At 33.4% G+C, this 17418-nt stretch overlaps 1 protein-coding gene across 3 annotated transcripts in view; it reads right to left on the bottom strand.

Moving 5' to 3' along the window:
- Positions 1–17418, bottom strand: part of LOC114329338 (DENN domain-containing protein Crag) — an 86651-nt gene that overhangs the window by 18709 nt on the left and 50524 nt on the right. For 2 of the 3 annotated variants that reach the window (XM_028278394.2, XM_028278395.2), the window contains exons 14-15: positions 14124–14411; positions 8709–8795 (exon numbers count right to left, since the gene is read on the bottom strand). In XM_028278394.2, the coding sequence (XP_028134195.2) occupies positions 8709–8795; positions 14124–14411 (375 nt within the window). The remainder of the gene's footprint in view (positions 1–8708; positions 8796–14123; positions 14412–17418) is intronic. The other variant, XM_028278396.2, reaches the window with a different exon arrangement.

Below are 17418 nucleotides of genomic sequence, written 5' to 3'. Positions count from 1 at the left end.
TTAACCATGCTGTTGTATGTCAATGAATTCCTAACCAGGTCTTTAACTTAATTTAGAACAACCTCTTCATTTTTAAGGGTTTAACTAATACGACCTCCGCATTGGTAGGCATCATCTATTGGTCTCCATTCCAGTATCCGCCTTGTCCATCTAGTACAGGGGTGGCCAAACTGTGGCTCGCGAGCCACATGTGGCTCTTTGAAGGATTATTGTCTTAAATGTCTTAAATTATTGACACCAAATATAAAAGACTAAGTGTAACATCAGGACTCAGACAAGAAGACCTCGTATCAACGTTGCTATTCAATTTGGCCTTAGAATATTGTAATAAGTAAAATGTCATCTGAGCTGACAGGAGGCTTCGCAAATAGAGGATCAAAACTATTGTTGGCCTTTGCTGATGATCTAGGTGCAGTCGCTCATACTACAAGAGACACGAGAGACGTGTTTTTACAACTCAAGGAAGAAGCAGGTAGTGTGGGCCTTCGAATAAATAAAGAGAAAACGAAATACATGCTAGTAACCCAAAATCCAAGACCAACAGTTAGGTTGTACATAACTATTAATGACCACAACTTCGAAGTAGAAAAAGCGTTTAAATATCTATTGGCGGATGACATCTACATATTAATAGAGGTCTCAGCAAGGATAGCTGCGTGGAATCGAGAATTATACTCCCGATCACATTATTAAGATCTAAGCTGCTGAAATGACAATCTAAATTAAGATTGTGCATGTCAATTATTCGCCCACTTATTACATATGGAAGTGAAACATGGACCCTACATCAGCGAGAAATAAATATGCAGCTGGTTTTTGAAAGAAGAGTTCTCAGAATGATAATTGGCCTTCAAAGAGATGAATTGACAGGAGAGTGGTACCGCACAGCTGAATTGGTGGCTGTGTATGGTACTAAAAACATCGTCAGAAATATAAAAGCCAACCGGATAAGATGTGCAAGTCTGTGGTAAGATCAGAAGAAAGGAAAACAGACTGTTACAAACAGTGTTTTTTGATAAACCAAACGGTAGAAGATCAGTAGACCGTTCCAGACAAACATGGAAGGATGATGAAGAATCGAAGCATCCTGAAATAGTCAAGGCTGCTTGCAGAATCATTTCCATATTTGAAACAACGATGTGAACCATTTTATTTCACCTTAAAATTCGTGAAATTCAATCACTGAGAGAAAAATTTAATACCATTTTTACACTTTTTAAATAATTGTTTAATTGGCCACCCCTGATCTAGTACCTGTCATTCGAGCCACGTGACATGCACAGATCCATGTCAGAGTTACTAATCTCTCTATAGCATCTGCCACTCATGATTTTCGTCGTAGCTGGCAGTTTAGGATGTCTCGTAGAGAAACGCTCCACATTGCATGCTACATCACCCTTTGAGCCACACGGATTTTTTGCCAATCCTTAAAGACACAGGGTTCGTGATCTTTTCAAACCTGTAATTAGAATTTACGCCCAGCACCTGTTTTTTAGTCATGATATGTATTATTCCCACTTTTTGTTGACCTATTTTTTCTGGAAACCTAGTATTTGTTGTGAAGTTTTAACAGAACCAAACGATGAATATTTAAACGTTTGAAAAAGCATAGTATCTCTATAGATCAATCAAGTTAGTAAAAAATAAGCCGTTTTTCGACATAATTGAAAAGACGAGGTTTGACAGTTGAAATGTGTAGTATGAGATATTACAAAAAGACTACCATCTTGGGATTCATCAATTTTTTAGTGGAACAATTTTTAAATAAACAATCAAAATGTCCAACTTAGTTTTTTGCTCATAACTTAAAAACTTGTTTATTTAGAGATTTGACGTCCACAGGTAACTTTTTCAAAAAAAAAGATACATCAAATGAGATACTCTAAATGAAAATCGGTTAATAAACAAAAAAGTTATTGCAAAACGGACGACAAAATCGCTGTTTTTGAATATTGTTAATAACAATTGTATTGTTTATCAAAATATGTTTAAATATACCTAAATTTGAGGGCACTATGGTGTTTGATTGGTGTGCAAAAAATGGTCCAGATGTGTTAAATACTTTTTGCAAAATTGAATTTGTTTATAAAATTTTTTGAAAAACAAGATAATTTCTGAGGCTGGTCCAGTTCATTTGGCTGAATGTATCTCAATAATCCGGGGCTCATTTCCTTCGTTAATATATATACTAATAGCCTATGAAAAAAAAAAGTAAAAGAAAGTTACATGTTCGTACACAAAATTATTTGTTAATAAATAGTAGTTTTTAAGCTTATAAACAATTACAAATAAAATAGCTGGTTAAAATACACAACTTCTAAAAAAAATTTAGGTCCTACGACCCTTGGGGTCTGAGATGGCCCCTTTTTTTGAAAAAATCACTGTTACGTTAATTAACAACACTAAGAGCTGAAATTAACCAATCTTTTATAAGAAAAGTCAAAGTTTTTAGCAAGAAAAAATGTTACAAATTGTTTAAACAGGAGTGTTATAAACAAAGAATATTTTGCGTTCCGACTACAGTAAAAAAATAATGGGCGTAACCGAATGAGAATAAATTCGCGCACTACCATTCGCTAGACCGTTGCAGCTAATTTTTAACATTGACAGTATCTCGGATTTAAATCTTAATATTATATTTTGGTAGAAATTTGAATTTTATGAATATTATTCTGTTGCACATTTATTTAGTAGAATTATATTTTAAATAAATAAATTTAAAAAATAACAATAAAAAGGCCACTTCAAAAAAGGTTTATACATCCCATTAGCTGCTTTGTTTTGAATAATTTTGCAATGAAAATAAGATAAATGTTATTATTTTAATGTGGTACCATAGATAAAAAAAAATAGTAAACTTGGTACAAACAGTAGAACCCGATAGGTAGGTATAGGCCATTTTTTCTTCCCTATTTTGAATCCAAGTGTAGTCCAGACTGTATCGTCGACCCCGTTAGGTAAATTATTCCGATTCGTATTTTTTGCACAAACTTACCCAAAAAAAGTTCCTTATAACAAATCCAGAGGGTACCAAGAGGTGCCGCGGTCGGAAAATTGTTTAAACAATTTTTGTCAGATTTCATTAGTTTTATGTTTACTTATAAAAGTTGGGTGACAAACTGTTTATTTTAGAATTTTATTTTAAGTTTTCTGGAAAATTTCAAGTCAAAATATGCAACAGGAAAAAAGTTACGCGACCTTATAGACGAGTGTTGTGTGGTGAATGGCTAATTTTGGTCTTACTTTATGTGTTTGATGGTGCTGAAAACAAAAATGAGGTTTATTTTGAATTTTAGATGGGGGCACATTGTCAAAATCGCAATTTTACCCTAAAAATAAAAAAAATGAAATCACGTTTTTCTTAAAATTAAAAGTTATACCATTTTTTTCTATAAAACATTTTGTTCTTCGTACTCTAGATTTTAACATAAACTTAATTAAACAGCTAAATTTCAAATTTCGTCATTCAACTTTGCAATTCCAAGAATTTTCACCTTTTATAGTAAGACACAAAGATTGAAGCAGGTCCCGGTCCCATTATCTTCAGAAAGGTGAGAAATATATACTATAAAAATTACAGAAAAAAATATTACAATGGAACAGAGTTGTAGCAAGTTAAACGCAAAAAGACATGTTTTTTTTTTATTTTTAGGGTAAAATTGCGATTTTGACAATGTTTCCCCATGTAAAATTCAAAACAACCCTAATTTTCGTTTTCAGCACCATCAAAAATATAAAGTATGACCAAAATTAGCCATTCGCCACACCGTGGTCAGTATCTCAAGAAAGAAGCTTTTTTTGGGGTGTGCCGCTCGTCTATAAAGTCACATTACATTTTTCCTATTGCATATTTTGAATTAAATTTTTTTTGGGAAACTTCTTCATGAATTATATTTTAATTCTGTGTTGGTTAAAATAATAAACTAAAAAATTTGTCAATCAACATTTTTAAGTAAACATGAAATTAACGAAATCTGACGACAAAATGTTTAAAACTTAACAACTTCCCTTTTAATGTGTTTAATCATTTTGGACAAATCTCATTGTTACCTAAATGCTCCAAAAATGTCACAGTAAAATTTTCAAAAGGAAATATTTACAGCGACCAAAAATACGAGGTAAAATTGAAAAATGATCAAAATTGATTTTTTGCATTTTTGCATAAAATTTGATTTTTGAACATGTTCCACTAATTCTAGACAAAAATAAACTCCATATTTGGATTCAGAGACCTCGAAAACATAAGGAATGACTAAAATTTGTCATTAACCTTAAAGTTGATTTTTGTGGTCGGTATAACGTAATTTTAGGGGTTGCTGCCGGTCGCCAACCGCGCCAACGATTCAGTCGGACGACTACGCCCGCCATTTTTTACTTTAGTCGGAACGCAAAATACTCTTTGTTTATAACACTCCTGTTTAAACAATTTTTAACATTTTTTCTTGCTAAAAACTTTGACTTTTCTTATAAAAGATTGGTTAATTTCATCTCTTAGTTAATTAACGTAACAGAGATTTTTTCAAAAAAAGGGGCCATCTCAGCTCCCAAGGGTTGTAGGACATATAATTTTTTTTAGAAGTTGGGTATTTTAACCAGCTTTCCGTATTTTTTATTGCCATTTAATTTGATCTAATTTCCACGGAACTATTTTAATTGTTTATAAGCTTAAAAACTGCTATTTATTAACAAATAATTTTGTGTACGAACATGAAACTTTTTTACTTTTATTTTCATAGGCTATTAGTACACATCTTAACGAAGGAAATGAGCCCCAGATTATTGAGATACAAATTATACAAATTAACTGGATCAGCCTCAGAAATTACCTCGTTTTTCAAAAAATGTTATAAACAAATTCAATTTTGCAAAAAGTATTTAACAGATCTGGACCATTTTTTGCACATATTCAAACACCATAGTGCCCTCAAATTTAGGTATATTTAAACATATTTTAATAAACAATAAAATTGTTATTAACAATGTTCAAAAACAGCGATTTTGTCGTCCGTTTTGCAATAACTTTTTTGTTTATTAACCGATTTTCATTTAGCGTATCTCATTCGATGTACCTTTTTTTTCTGAAAAAGTTACCTGTGGACGTCAAATCTCTAAATAAACAAGTTTTTAAGTTATGAGCAAAAAACTAAGTTTGACGTTTTGATTGTTTATTTAAAACTTGTTCCACTAAAAAATTGATAAATCCCAAGATGGTAGTCTTTTTATAATATCTCATACTACACATTTCAACTGTCAAACCTCGTCTTTTCCGTTATGTCAAGTAAAAACCTAACTTGATTGGCCTACTATAGTGATTCAAAGATATAGTTTTGCTAAAACAATCGCCATATTCTTTCTAGGCCTGTGCAATAATCCTTGTTTTTCCAATAATACTAGTCCTGATGTAGATAAATAGTTATGTTACATTGCTGTATGTCACCGACTCTTCATAACATAATTAACATTGCAAAGTTCCTGAGACAACGGAAAAATTTTAAGGGAACGGGCAATTATAACATGACTAAAAAACCAACGGAAGATTACAAACGATGAGAATTATAAATTAACAAAGTAAAAGACGAAACATATAGTGAAAAGATACAATTTAAAGATCTCGGAAGAACTTGTGAAGAATTATATAGGAATAGACTGGACAAAAAGTTGGAAAATAAAAAATGTAAATAAAAATAGTCTGTTAAGAGAAGATCCTTGTTTTAGCCTTTTTGGCGCTTCTGCAAAGACTTCAAGGCTTCTTCTAGGATGGCAGGCGGTTATTTCATACCGCCCAATAAGTCTACTGCCAATAATGTCAAAACTTCTTGAAAAGCTGTTACTTAAAAGAACTATGAGCGACCTAGAATTCCAAAACTGGATCCCAGAACACCAATTTGGATTCCGGCAAGCTCATTCTACAGTGCAACAATGCCATCGCATATCAAATGTAATTAATAGAGCTTTGGACAATAAACAGTATTGCACAGCAGCCTTTCTGGACATCAGTCAAGCATTTGATAAGGTATGACACCCAGGATTACTTTATAAAATCAAAAAATCTCTACCCAACAAATACTCTGACTTATTAAAATCATATCTAAATCACAGAGAATTTGAAGCTAAAGTGGAGGATGAACTATCAAACCGTAACAAAATTCAATCAGGAGTCCCACAAGGTAGTATATTGGGCCCATTTCTTTATGTACTGTACACATCCGATTTACCAACCTCTCCACAAACCACCATTGGAACTTTCGCTGATGACACAGCAATATTTGCAACTGAAGAGGATCCAACAGCTGCAGTATTAAAACTTCAAGAACACCTAGACCAAATTGGACAGTGGTTAAAGAAATGGAAGATAAAAGCTAATGAAACTAAGTCAACACATATAACTTTCACACTAAGGAAAGACCAATGCCCAAATATTAGCCTTAATCAAGTTAACATACCACAACAGAATATCGTCAAATACCTGGGGCTTCATCTTGATTCTACATTAAACTGGAAACAACACATTTTAAAGAAGAAGAAACAAATTGAGTTGAGAGTGAAAGAAATTAATTGGATTATAGGTCGAAAATCTCGACTCTCAATTGAGAACAAACGGTATAGAACTATGGAGTTGTGCCAGCAAATCAAATACAAAAATTATCCAAAGAACTCAATCAAAAATTCTACGCACCATCGCAAATGCCCCGTGGTACATTTCCAACCAAACCCTTCATAGAGACCTAAACATCCCGTTAGTCAGCACAGTAATTCAAGAAACAGCCAACAGACACCACGAGAAATTGGAAGGCCACCCCAACCAATTAATATTACCACTACTGCAGCCACTAAACAACAGAAGATTGCGAAGATTATGGCCCATAGATCTTCGCTGAAACTGAGGTGAAACCGCTGGGTGATGTACCTCATAACGCCATTTTAGTGTACAATACTATAGTTAATATAAGTTATTGTACTTGTTATCAAATTAACTCATAGAATATGTAATTCTGATTGTTAATAAATGCTTACAAAAAAAAAACCTACGACAGTTACCGTTGTACAAGGAGATTGGAAAACTATAGTAAACCAGTCTCCTCCTGTCGTCTGTGTTATAAGATTGCGATACTTTAATGACTATTTCCTAGATATATACTATTTCTGAATGTAGGCGAATATGTAGGGGAAAGAAAGTTAGGGACACGCAGAGTAGATGTCCTATAGGTGGCACTCCGCTTTGAGGACACTTAAAGTCCTTAAAACGGATTTCTTGCTTAGGGATTAGGTTTAATGGGAATTAAATTACTTTAATGGGACTTGAGTGAAGGTCTCGTTGTAAACATTATTGAAAGCAGTTGTTGCTAGCGTGTAGTCAAACGCGCTATGACAAATTCGCCACCTTCTCTAACATTCAGCTATGGTATAGCTAATCTTCTACTAAATACGATTTAATAGTCATTTGATTAACCAAGTTCTTTAAGATGCTAATTAAGATGAATGTATTAAATGATCAGAAGACATGAAGGTGGTTTGAACATGCTTGTATTATATATAGTGGCAGTAATGGTATGTACATAATTAAAAAAATTGTTTATTTATATATTTTAAAAACCTGGCATGCCTTTTCAAACTGTTTAATATAACTTACTGATGGCATAATGGTGTGTAATATTTAAAATACATATTCAATAAAAATAAAACAAAACTATTGTTATTCTCTTTCTCTTGATCAAGTAGATCATTACAACTATCTTTGTACCATAATCAAACACAGGGGTAATTATTCCAAAGAAATTAGAGTGTGCATAGAAAAATCAAGTACAAATTTTAACAAACTGAGGAAGGTGTTTGTTACAAGGATCTAAAGCTCGATATAAGAGTTAAGTTGGATGTTATATTTTCTCGACTATATGGAATGGAGGCGTGGACCCTAAACGCGGTGACAATTAAGAAACAGGAAACATATGAATTATGGATATACGGGAGAACCCCGAAAATGTCATGAATTCATTACCTAATAATAAAATCATGAGAAGAATGCATGAGAATACGGGAATAATAGAAACCATCTAAACCCTAAAGCTGCATGACCTAGGATGTGTTATGCGCGGCGAAAGATATGTGTTTCAGTTGGCAGTGCAAAGAAAAATCCAGAGAAAGAGAAAAATCTCATGGCTGCGTAATTTGCGGGAATGGTATAGATGCCCATCTATCGAATTTCACAATAGCCATGATGGTTGCCAACCTACACCACGAAGATGGCACGTAAAGAAGAAGATGGAGCGAAAATGCGCAAAAGACATCAAAAAGATGAAGTAAAAAATGGAAAACAGTAAAAAATAGTAATAAAATGAAAAATAATTGTAGAAGACACTAAAAATATATTTAATACTCAAAACGAGCAGATTGCTCACATATAAAGGATTTTCAAGTAAAACACAGCAAAGTTTTTCACTATAATGTAAGGTAAGTATTAGGTTTGTTCCTAAATGGGGACAAATAATTCGTCAGCTTGAGCTTGAAATAAACGAGTATTATTAGATTGATAGGAAAAGTAGAAAAAATTTATTTCATGATTTATAGAAAATATAAAATTTTTTCATTTATAGTTCCAATATAAGGTGTATCTAAATAAAAAAAAGTATTGTTATGTATAGAGAAACAGTTTAGATTTTGTTGAATATATATTTTAAGTATAATTTTTGTATACATTTTCCAATACTTACCCGAAGTTATTAAAGGCATTCTCAATGAACTGATGCGGCATTTTCAGATCAGCTTTGCGCAGGGAAAGGCGTGATGGTGAATAGCGGCTAAAATGGAAACATCTACTACTCTCGATCTACTAATCAACGTGCAGCACAAGCTTTTTACGTAAGATGCACTACACACATGTATGCTACATGCTTCTTTTTTAGTTTAATGTGTTGGCCGGCAGACCATGAATATGTTTTTAGCATTTTTATTCTTTTATAAAATGTATAAAATAAACTACTATTTTGCAGTAAAATTAATCAATCAGAATGGGAAGGCTAATTAAATAATCAGTTTTTAAAATTAAACATTGGCTGTTTTAACTCAAACTTGACACACTCGGCAACCTCAAACTTGACTGAAAGGCTGTTGTCGCCAGGAGCGGTTCGTGTATGACCAAAAGAAGTACGATTCAAAGCAAAAGAGAGTTTGTGCTCTAAGATTAAACATGTCAGTTTAGCTGGGTAATTCGGTTCACCTCGTCAACAGGAGATTATCTGGAAGTTATTTATGCCAATATTTGCTATTAAATAATAAAAACTTAAGCTAATTATTATTTTGACGCAGATACATAAATAGATAAAGTTGGCCACTTAAATTAGAGGGAGAGGGCTATATCCTAACTTGGATATAAAAAGTGTTTTAGATAGACTTGTGTAAAAGCTATCCGTCTTACATTTTGACAATATGAAACGTTACAAATTTTATTTCGTAATACGGTTTTGAAACTATGATAGAATTCATAAAGTTCTTACGCTGTATCTTTGCACAAGGATGACATTACTCACGAATAATTTTTTATATTACCTCTCTTTCTCACTCACAGAAACTGAAACAATTAATTTAAGCGGCCTGTCCATATACATCACCATGTGTTGAACAAAGACCAGTGGAGGATCCAGAATTCTTTTTCGGGGGGGAGTCATGGGTCTTGATGGTGATTTAGTTACTTGTCTTTAATGCAAGGTCACTTAGTCTTACCAACCCTAGGATAAAGCTAAGGACACATTATTAACATGTGTTATTAACATGTGATGTGTCGTCAGAAACTGACAACACGTTTTAACACGTCTTAACGCGTGTTTTCATTATCTAACCTGGTTAGATTTTCGTCAGAGTGTTACACTGTGTTAAAACATCTAGACAGTGCCGGGAGTTTGTTTACATATTTTATAAGTACATTTTATACGTTTAAATTATGGAGGAACAATTAGTAGAAGAATTACAACACCAAATTCGTAGAAACAGCTACCATTTCCTCTTCTTCATCTAACCAATCCATCTCTTCTTGTAGGTGCTCCATTATATTATAAGTACTATTTCACTAATTTAAGAACATCAAAATGTCAGCATAACACAAGTTTTGCAACACAGATATGTGTCCGGCCTATCTGATATGTCGCATTCTGACGTGCGATGTTAACACGTGTTAACACGACACGTGTTAATAATGTGTCCTTAGCTTTAGTAAGTTTACAATTATGGGGGGAGGTCATGACCCCCGTGACACCACCCCTGGATCTGCCAGTGACAAAGACAGCCGATGGTCTTTGATTGATTTATCTACTGACAATTGACAATTGTAAATTTTGTTTTTGTTTGATTTATTAGGTTCAGAATTTATTTAGGTATTAGATATGCTTTGTTTTTAAACCAAGAGGAGTAAACTAAAAAGACAGATTCACACCCAAGAAAGTCACTAGAAAAATCCCCAAATACATCCTCTTTTTTGGTTGATCATGTCGGCCTTCGAAGGTAATCCATAAACATATTATACTAATAAGTCACTAAAGAGTTCTTAAAACAACTGTTTTTTATGCAGACTAAAAATTTTAAATAAAAATTGTATATAAAGACTTTATATAAAAGCAGACTAAAAATTAAAGGAATAACGCAAAAAACCCAAAAAATCGTCGATATAACTTAATTAACTTATGTAATGCAAGTAGTGTGAAAATTTCATAAATGTCAATAGTGTCAAAATTTCATAACAGTGGAGTAAACTTGCCTGCGGTTGGATCAATTACAAAACAAGCTTTACGACGCGGGAAATTTGAATTACTCCTCTTGGTTTAAAAACAAAGTATAATAACAAATATACTAATAAAAATCATTTTTTAATAATATTGTGGCTTATTTCCCATTCTAAATAGTTAAAACAAATATAGTTTTTATGTATTTCTTTAACCACTAAATTGACATTTAGTTGTTTAAAAATGCTAAAACTACGTCAACCGGGTAATATTAAATATTTTTTAAGGGTATTTGTTTTCTTTATAAGTTTGCTCCATGTTACTTAGCTTCTCTGAAAGAATCTGTGCCATGATCTCTTTTGTTTCCTTATATTTTAGTCTTATCATATCGCATTCTTTGTTACCACTTATTCTTTTTTGTAACCTTCTTAAATCTAAACCTAAATGTACCATGTACCAACAACAGGAACGTGATCTAACGATATATTTGCTTATTTTTAATAAAAACACTTTAATTTCTGATTACTACAGTTTAAATATTTATTTACTGTAGATGTTAGTGGACAACACTATATGCCAATAAATGACATAGAAAAGAAGTATAAAACGTCTATTGTAATATTAGCCACTTTCTAATTCTTATAACGGACGTGCGTTTGGCTCATAGATAGGGTTACCATAATTTATTAAGGCCAATCCGGACAGGAGTAGTCCAAATGGCTGTAGAAATGCACAGTCGGAAAAATGAAAGGATACCCATGAACGAACATATAAAACACGCTGTATTTTCCTGTTAACGTGTCACAAAGAAAATTGCCCAACGCAATTACATGTAATAATAATTATTACATGTACTTGCGCTGGCCAATTTTTTGTGTGACACGGTGACAGGAAAATACAGCGTGTTTTATTTGTTCGTTCATGGGCATTCTTTCATTTTTCCTACTGTAATGTGTCCAAATGTGAATTTGACTGTGATGCTACCTCTAAATTGTAAATATATGCAAAATGCATATGGCACAATTAAAAGTACAGCTGTTTCGCTATAATATGCAACTAACATCGAAAATCTCTGCCAGTTTAAAATACATATAAACCTATGTTTTAACATACTTTACACCTAAGGTGCTGCGCAGAATGGAATTTCCCACCGTTGGGCCTAGTATTTTCCATTTTTTTAGTAAAGAAAAATATCCGGACATGTCTTTCAAATGCGGACTGTTCGGACGAAATCCGGACGTATGGTAACCCTACTCACAGACATATATTAACATAGACTAAGTGTCATGTTGAACGAAGTGACGACACCATCTTTTTTTTATCAGTGCTGCTTCACTCTTACACATAGTAAAGCTGCGAAAGTATCATTCACGCCATTTTTAAATGGGGAGAAGTATGAAGCATGTTAGTTTCTCGATACAATGTGCTAGAAAGAGATAGCACCAATTCAGTCCAAGAGATCTTGCGTCAGGAAACGCGGAAGGTACGCTCAGTCTATATTAATATATAAGTCTATGGTTTGGCTCACATGTTTTGGTTTATTTCTTATAATACGAATGATGACGATGTGCAAATATACAGTGGATGAACTATACTTCACTTTGTAATTACTGTTTTTTGACATTTACTACAAAAAGCTGTACTTAGCAATCACGTGGCTAAATAATCACAGCATGATAAGTCTGCCAACCACCACAAATTTCACGATTCAATTATCGAATATACTTAATTCGCTCTATTGAGATTCACTTTGACATTGACGTTAGTAATTTCTTTTTTGAAAAGTTCAGTTGTCAGAAGTGACTGGAAATTACTACAAAACCAACGCACTTGCTCATATCCAATATTATTAATAGTAAACAGACATAAAAATAACATAAACCTTACGCCAATCAATAATTATTTATTTGCACCATTATAATGTATTGATAACAAATGAGAAAATTATGTATTGTACAAAATAAAAATATTTTGTAGAAATAAACTTCATAAAATTTTATGAGATTAGTAGACACTCCCACTATTTATAATAATTCTTCTTTTTTTAATGAAAGATTAAAGTTGATTTAAGTTGATTTTAGCAGTTAATAGTGTGAGGCAGGAATTTTTGTGTTGTATGTTTCCTATTCCGAATGTGTCAAAAAAAATCTCGCGAGAGCGAATGTAGTATATCTATCTTCTTTTGTTAAGATTTTGAAAACTTGAGAGGATTATATATACATATAAATGAATTTAAAAGCATAATTCGTCAACCTCACGTTTGTGAATCGGTATCATTAGAGTATTATAACGTCATTTCAGCATCTCTGCTTTATTCGACACTTGGGCTGATACAAATTCATACACGGATAGGCAAACGAATGTCTCCTGCCTATTTCCTACTTCAAGTGGTTAGCGTACAAAGGCGCCATTTACTTTGATGATCATAAACTCAAATGGTTCGATAATATCGTTTTCTTTCCTTTGCGCTATTCGAAATGTGCAAAAGTTTACATACATCTTTCTTATATTTTTATTTTCTTCCATTGTTTTAACCAATTGTCTGCTTTTTGTTGTTGTTAGTTTAGAGCCCACATCGGGTGTTTTGAATTATAATCTCCACTGGTAATGAATTTGTTCCCTAAAATGTTCCTTAAAGAGCAATTCCTAAAATTGCACTTTTTTGTTGGAATGTTTAGGTGGACAATATTGTTACAACCCATGTTCTTTCTCAATTGTTAGGTTGGTTGCTTGTAAGTAATCCTTTGAGAACGTTTGATGGCACTTCCTCCATGTGCTCAACCACCTTAGTGTTTGTCATGATACAAATTTTAATTAGGAATCCGAATGTAGTGTTTTTCTGTAAAGTGTATATCAAAGATCATTATTATATCAATATTTTGTCTCCGAGCTTAGATTGATGTTAGTTGTTGTTAGGTTGATTAGTCCCTGATATTATTTGTTTATTGGAGCTACATTGTATTTGATTTTTGTTGGTTATTTGAGAAAATGTCAAATTAGGCTTAGTTTGTTGTGTCAAATTAATTTAGTATGTCGCATGTTTATTTTCTCTTTTAATATAGAATGATGTTTCTGCTGCAGTTGCTTGTGGACATGGCACCTTCTGTAGTTGACCGGGTGGTCACCCTTACAGTTGATACATTTTACTTTATCATCACGTAATTTCATCCTTCAGTTTCATGATTGCCAGTAAATTTTACGCATCTAAATGCTTTACGGCAGTAGCTTTTTGTATGTTCGTAATTTTGACGTGTTGAAATTATCAAAATGGATTTTCAAAAAAAATTAGAGATCTGTGTAATTTGTTGCCTAGTTTTATCTGGTATGGTGATCATTGCTAAAGCTTATTTATCTTAACAAAAGATGACCAACAATCTACATACTATATTAAAGATGCATCAATCATTCTCTTACCTAAATCCAAGCTTCAAACTTGATCCGAAACTGGCCAAACTCGAAGCAACCGTAGCTGCAGGCACAGTCTCAGACCGTTGCAGCTTACTTTGCGATGGTGGACTGCCCTCGAAGGTGGCTGATCGCTGAACGGACGATCGGAAAAGGACGGGTTCGATAGAAAGATTGGTAGAATTCCGGGTATAGCTAGAATCCGCAGTTTGGGACGGTTGAGTGGAGGTTGCTTCTTCGAGCGGAACGGTAAAAGCGCCCAATGGATCGTTTTCTGTTATCACTTCACGAGATACCCTAAAACATAATAATAGGATCAAGATTTGGTTTTCAATTACGGGAAATACGAGGCTTGTTCAATTGAAACTCATCTTTAATCAATAAAAAATTTATTGGTATTTATTGGTCTACAAATAATTACCACTACAGTGAAGACACATATCTTATTGTTTTACCAACCGATGTATTCCCTGCGTAAAGAATTCTTGTGGCTGTTGCTCGAAGAATTATTCTTTTACATTTTAAGCGCCTTTTTCAGTGACCCAAAGATGTGAAAATCAGAAGGCAGTAAACCGGGATTACAGGGTGGATGAGCTAATATAATGCATCTTTTTCGTTGTACATTTTTCTCACTTCTTTCGCAACATGACACCAGTGAAAACTTATCTGGACGTTTTCGTCTTATTGGTTGATGTCAAGATATTCTGAGATAATAATTATAGCTGGATTCGTTGCCAGCAATTATTGACGAAACAAAGTACCGTTCTGTTTGTATTCCAATCATTACCGTTTTGTTTGTATTCCGTAAGATATTGCATTGCATATTGCAACCCATGCTCAAGCTTTTTTGGTCTTCTGACAATAGATGAGGAACCCATTACGAAGAAACTTTTCTATAACGGAGTTTGCACACTATGGGCAGATCCTATACTCACAACAATATTTTCTGAAATTGCTCTGATTGAAATTCGACAATCAAGTCTTCTACCTATGCCTCATTCCTGTCTGTTGATGCATTATTCTATGCACCTGATCGCGGCTTATCATTCATCTGCTGTTTTCCACTCTTAAATTTTTGACACCATTTCCTGACTGCTATATACGCAAAATATTCGTTTTCATATACTACTTGCATTCGAATGAATTTGCAATGGTTGTAAACCTTCAGTACACTAAAATTGAATAAAAAAAACATGAAATCCTTTATAAAAGGTATATTTGTTAAAATCCCTATGCAGGGCTACATAAAAAACAAACAGAACTAGTTTTCAATCGGTTGACCGATCATCATCAATGTTTTCCTAAAAAGTGTACAACCTGATAAAATGATGCAAAGTATTTAAAATTTTGACTACGATTTTAAAAGTTATAGGTTATACTCACTTGAATCTTACATGCTAACCACCAAAGTAAAAAATATTTGGGTAAAAACCCTTTAAAATTAATCCGTCATAGGAACATATAAAAATGATGTGGATTTACACATGGATGTTTAAAATATCCAACGTTCCACGCTCGAGGTACCATTGAGCTAAATTTGACTTGTTCACATCATGGCTGGGTGGAAGCAAGTGGCTTTGATAGCGGAAATTCTGAATGGTGACATGACAGAAATGACAGTTACACAGGAAGTTAAAATATTCCTGTTGGTTTTGTGATATTTATTGTAAATTTTGTTAAATTATTAACAATAAAAACAGTCGCTCCCACTATGGTAAATAATCTGTTAAAATGAAAATGAACTTGATGTAAAAGTTAGAATATTTGTAATGAAAGAGATAGGCAAACCACATTACATGTTAGAACGAAAACTTAATAAACGTTATCAAGCCCTCTTATGTGAACATCTAGGGCTTAGAAAAGCAATTTCATGTTGATATCAAGTTATCGATTTTATTCGAATGATTGGAAGTTGTTATAGTATGTGGAAGTACCATAAAATATCATAATGGGGGAGACAGAGATGTCTCATAATCTGGAAGGGATGTATAAGACAAGCTGAGATTCATGCGACTATTTCCCAAGGTCCCTGCAGGCTACCCAATCAGAACTCTAAGGATTCGACAAAACAGGTTGGTGATGAAAACAGGTACACTTTTTAGGAAAACACTGATAGGTAGAAAACAGGTAAACTTTTTAGGAAAACACTGATGATAATCGGTCAACCGATTTAAAACTAGTTCTGTTTGTTTTTTTTGATGTAGCCCTGCATAGGGATTTTAACAAATATACCTTTTATAAAGGATTTCATGGTTTTTTGTAATAAATGGTATACAGTCAACTACAGGAAATTTTTCCTCGTGGATTTTTTTAAAATTGAATGACCGCACGCTGATTATATTATATTTTGAAGTCACTACACTTAAAATAATAGTCAAACACAAATGATAGGAACTGATCAGTGTGACGTTTACAAACAAAACTAACATTGCAGAATGTCAGTTCAATCGTTGAATGATTACTGTTGATTCCAAGGCTAACCTGACAAAATATGCGTTTCAATTTAACAAGCGAATATTTAACATTGACGCATTCTAAAATGGTCGCATGTCTCGTTCGCTCTCTGGTGCTTCTTCTTCTTCTTCTTAAAGTGCCCTCTCCTCAATGGAGGCTGGGTGTCAATTGCAAATTCTTGTCTGTCTTCGGTTGATCCTATTAGCTGTTCAAAATTTAGCCCTGTCCATTGTCGGATGTTTCTTAGTCACAGTCTTTTCACACTTTCATTGTGTTGAAAAGTTCTCGTTCTTTGCCTATTCTAAGCTGCACTTCTTCCTTTGAGGTATGCGATCCACATGAAATTTTGAGGATTATCCGGTAGGTCCACATTTCAAAGGCCTCCAATTTATTTACGGTAGCTGTTTTAAGGGTCCAAGTTTCAACTGCATAGAGAAGAGTCGACCAGACGTAGCATTTTGATAAACGTAGTAGAATTTCGAGTTTTATTCGAGAGTCACATAAGTCTTTTGATTTTTTTCGTAAGATTTTCTGGCCTGTTCTATTCTCAATCTTATTTCTAGATCAGGATTTATGCTGCTATTAATCCAACCGCCCCAGATACTTAAATTGATTGAACTCTTCTAAAAGACATACGAGAAACAACATCTCTGGTGCTGTTTATCGTATATCTGTGGTATTTTAATGCCTTAGGTCTTCGTTGATTGGTCCGAATGGGTACGTGTGGAGTTGGGAGTTTAGTATTTCGTAGCGCTGACCCTGTTTAGATACAACATAAACTCTTTATTAGTTCAAAGTAATCGTGTGTTTAGTATTTCGACAGCCCCTAGGTATGTCTTCGAATAAAATT

This window comes from Diabrotica virgifera, chromosome 7, assembly GCF_917563875.1.
Source record: "Diabrotica virgifera virgifera chromosome 7, PGI_DIABVI_V3a".
Lineage (NCBI taxonomy): Eukaryota > Metazoa > Arthropoda > Insecta > Coleoptera > Chrysomelidae > Diabrotica > Diabrotica virgifera.
The sequence above is the reverse complement of the archived record's forward strand: the minus strand, read 5'-3'. Positions and strand labels throughout refer to the sequence as shown.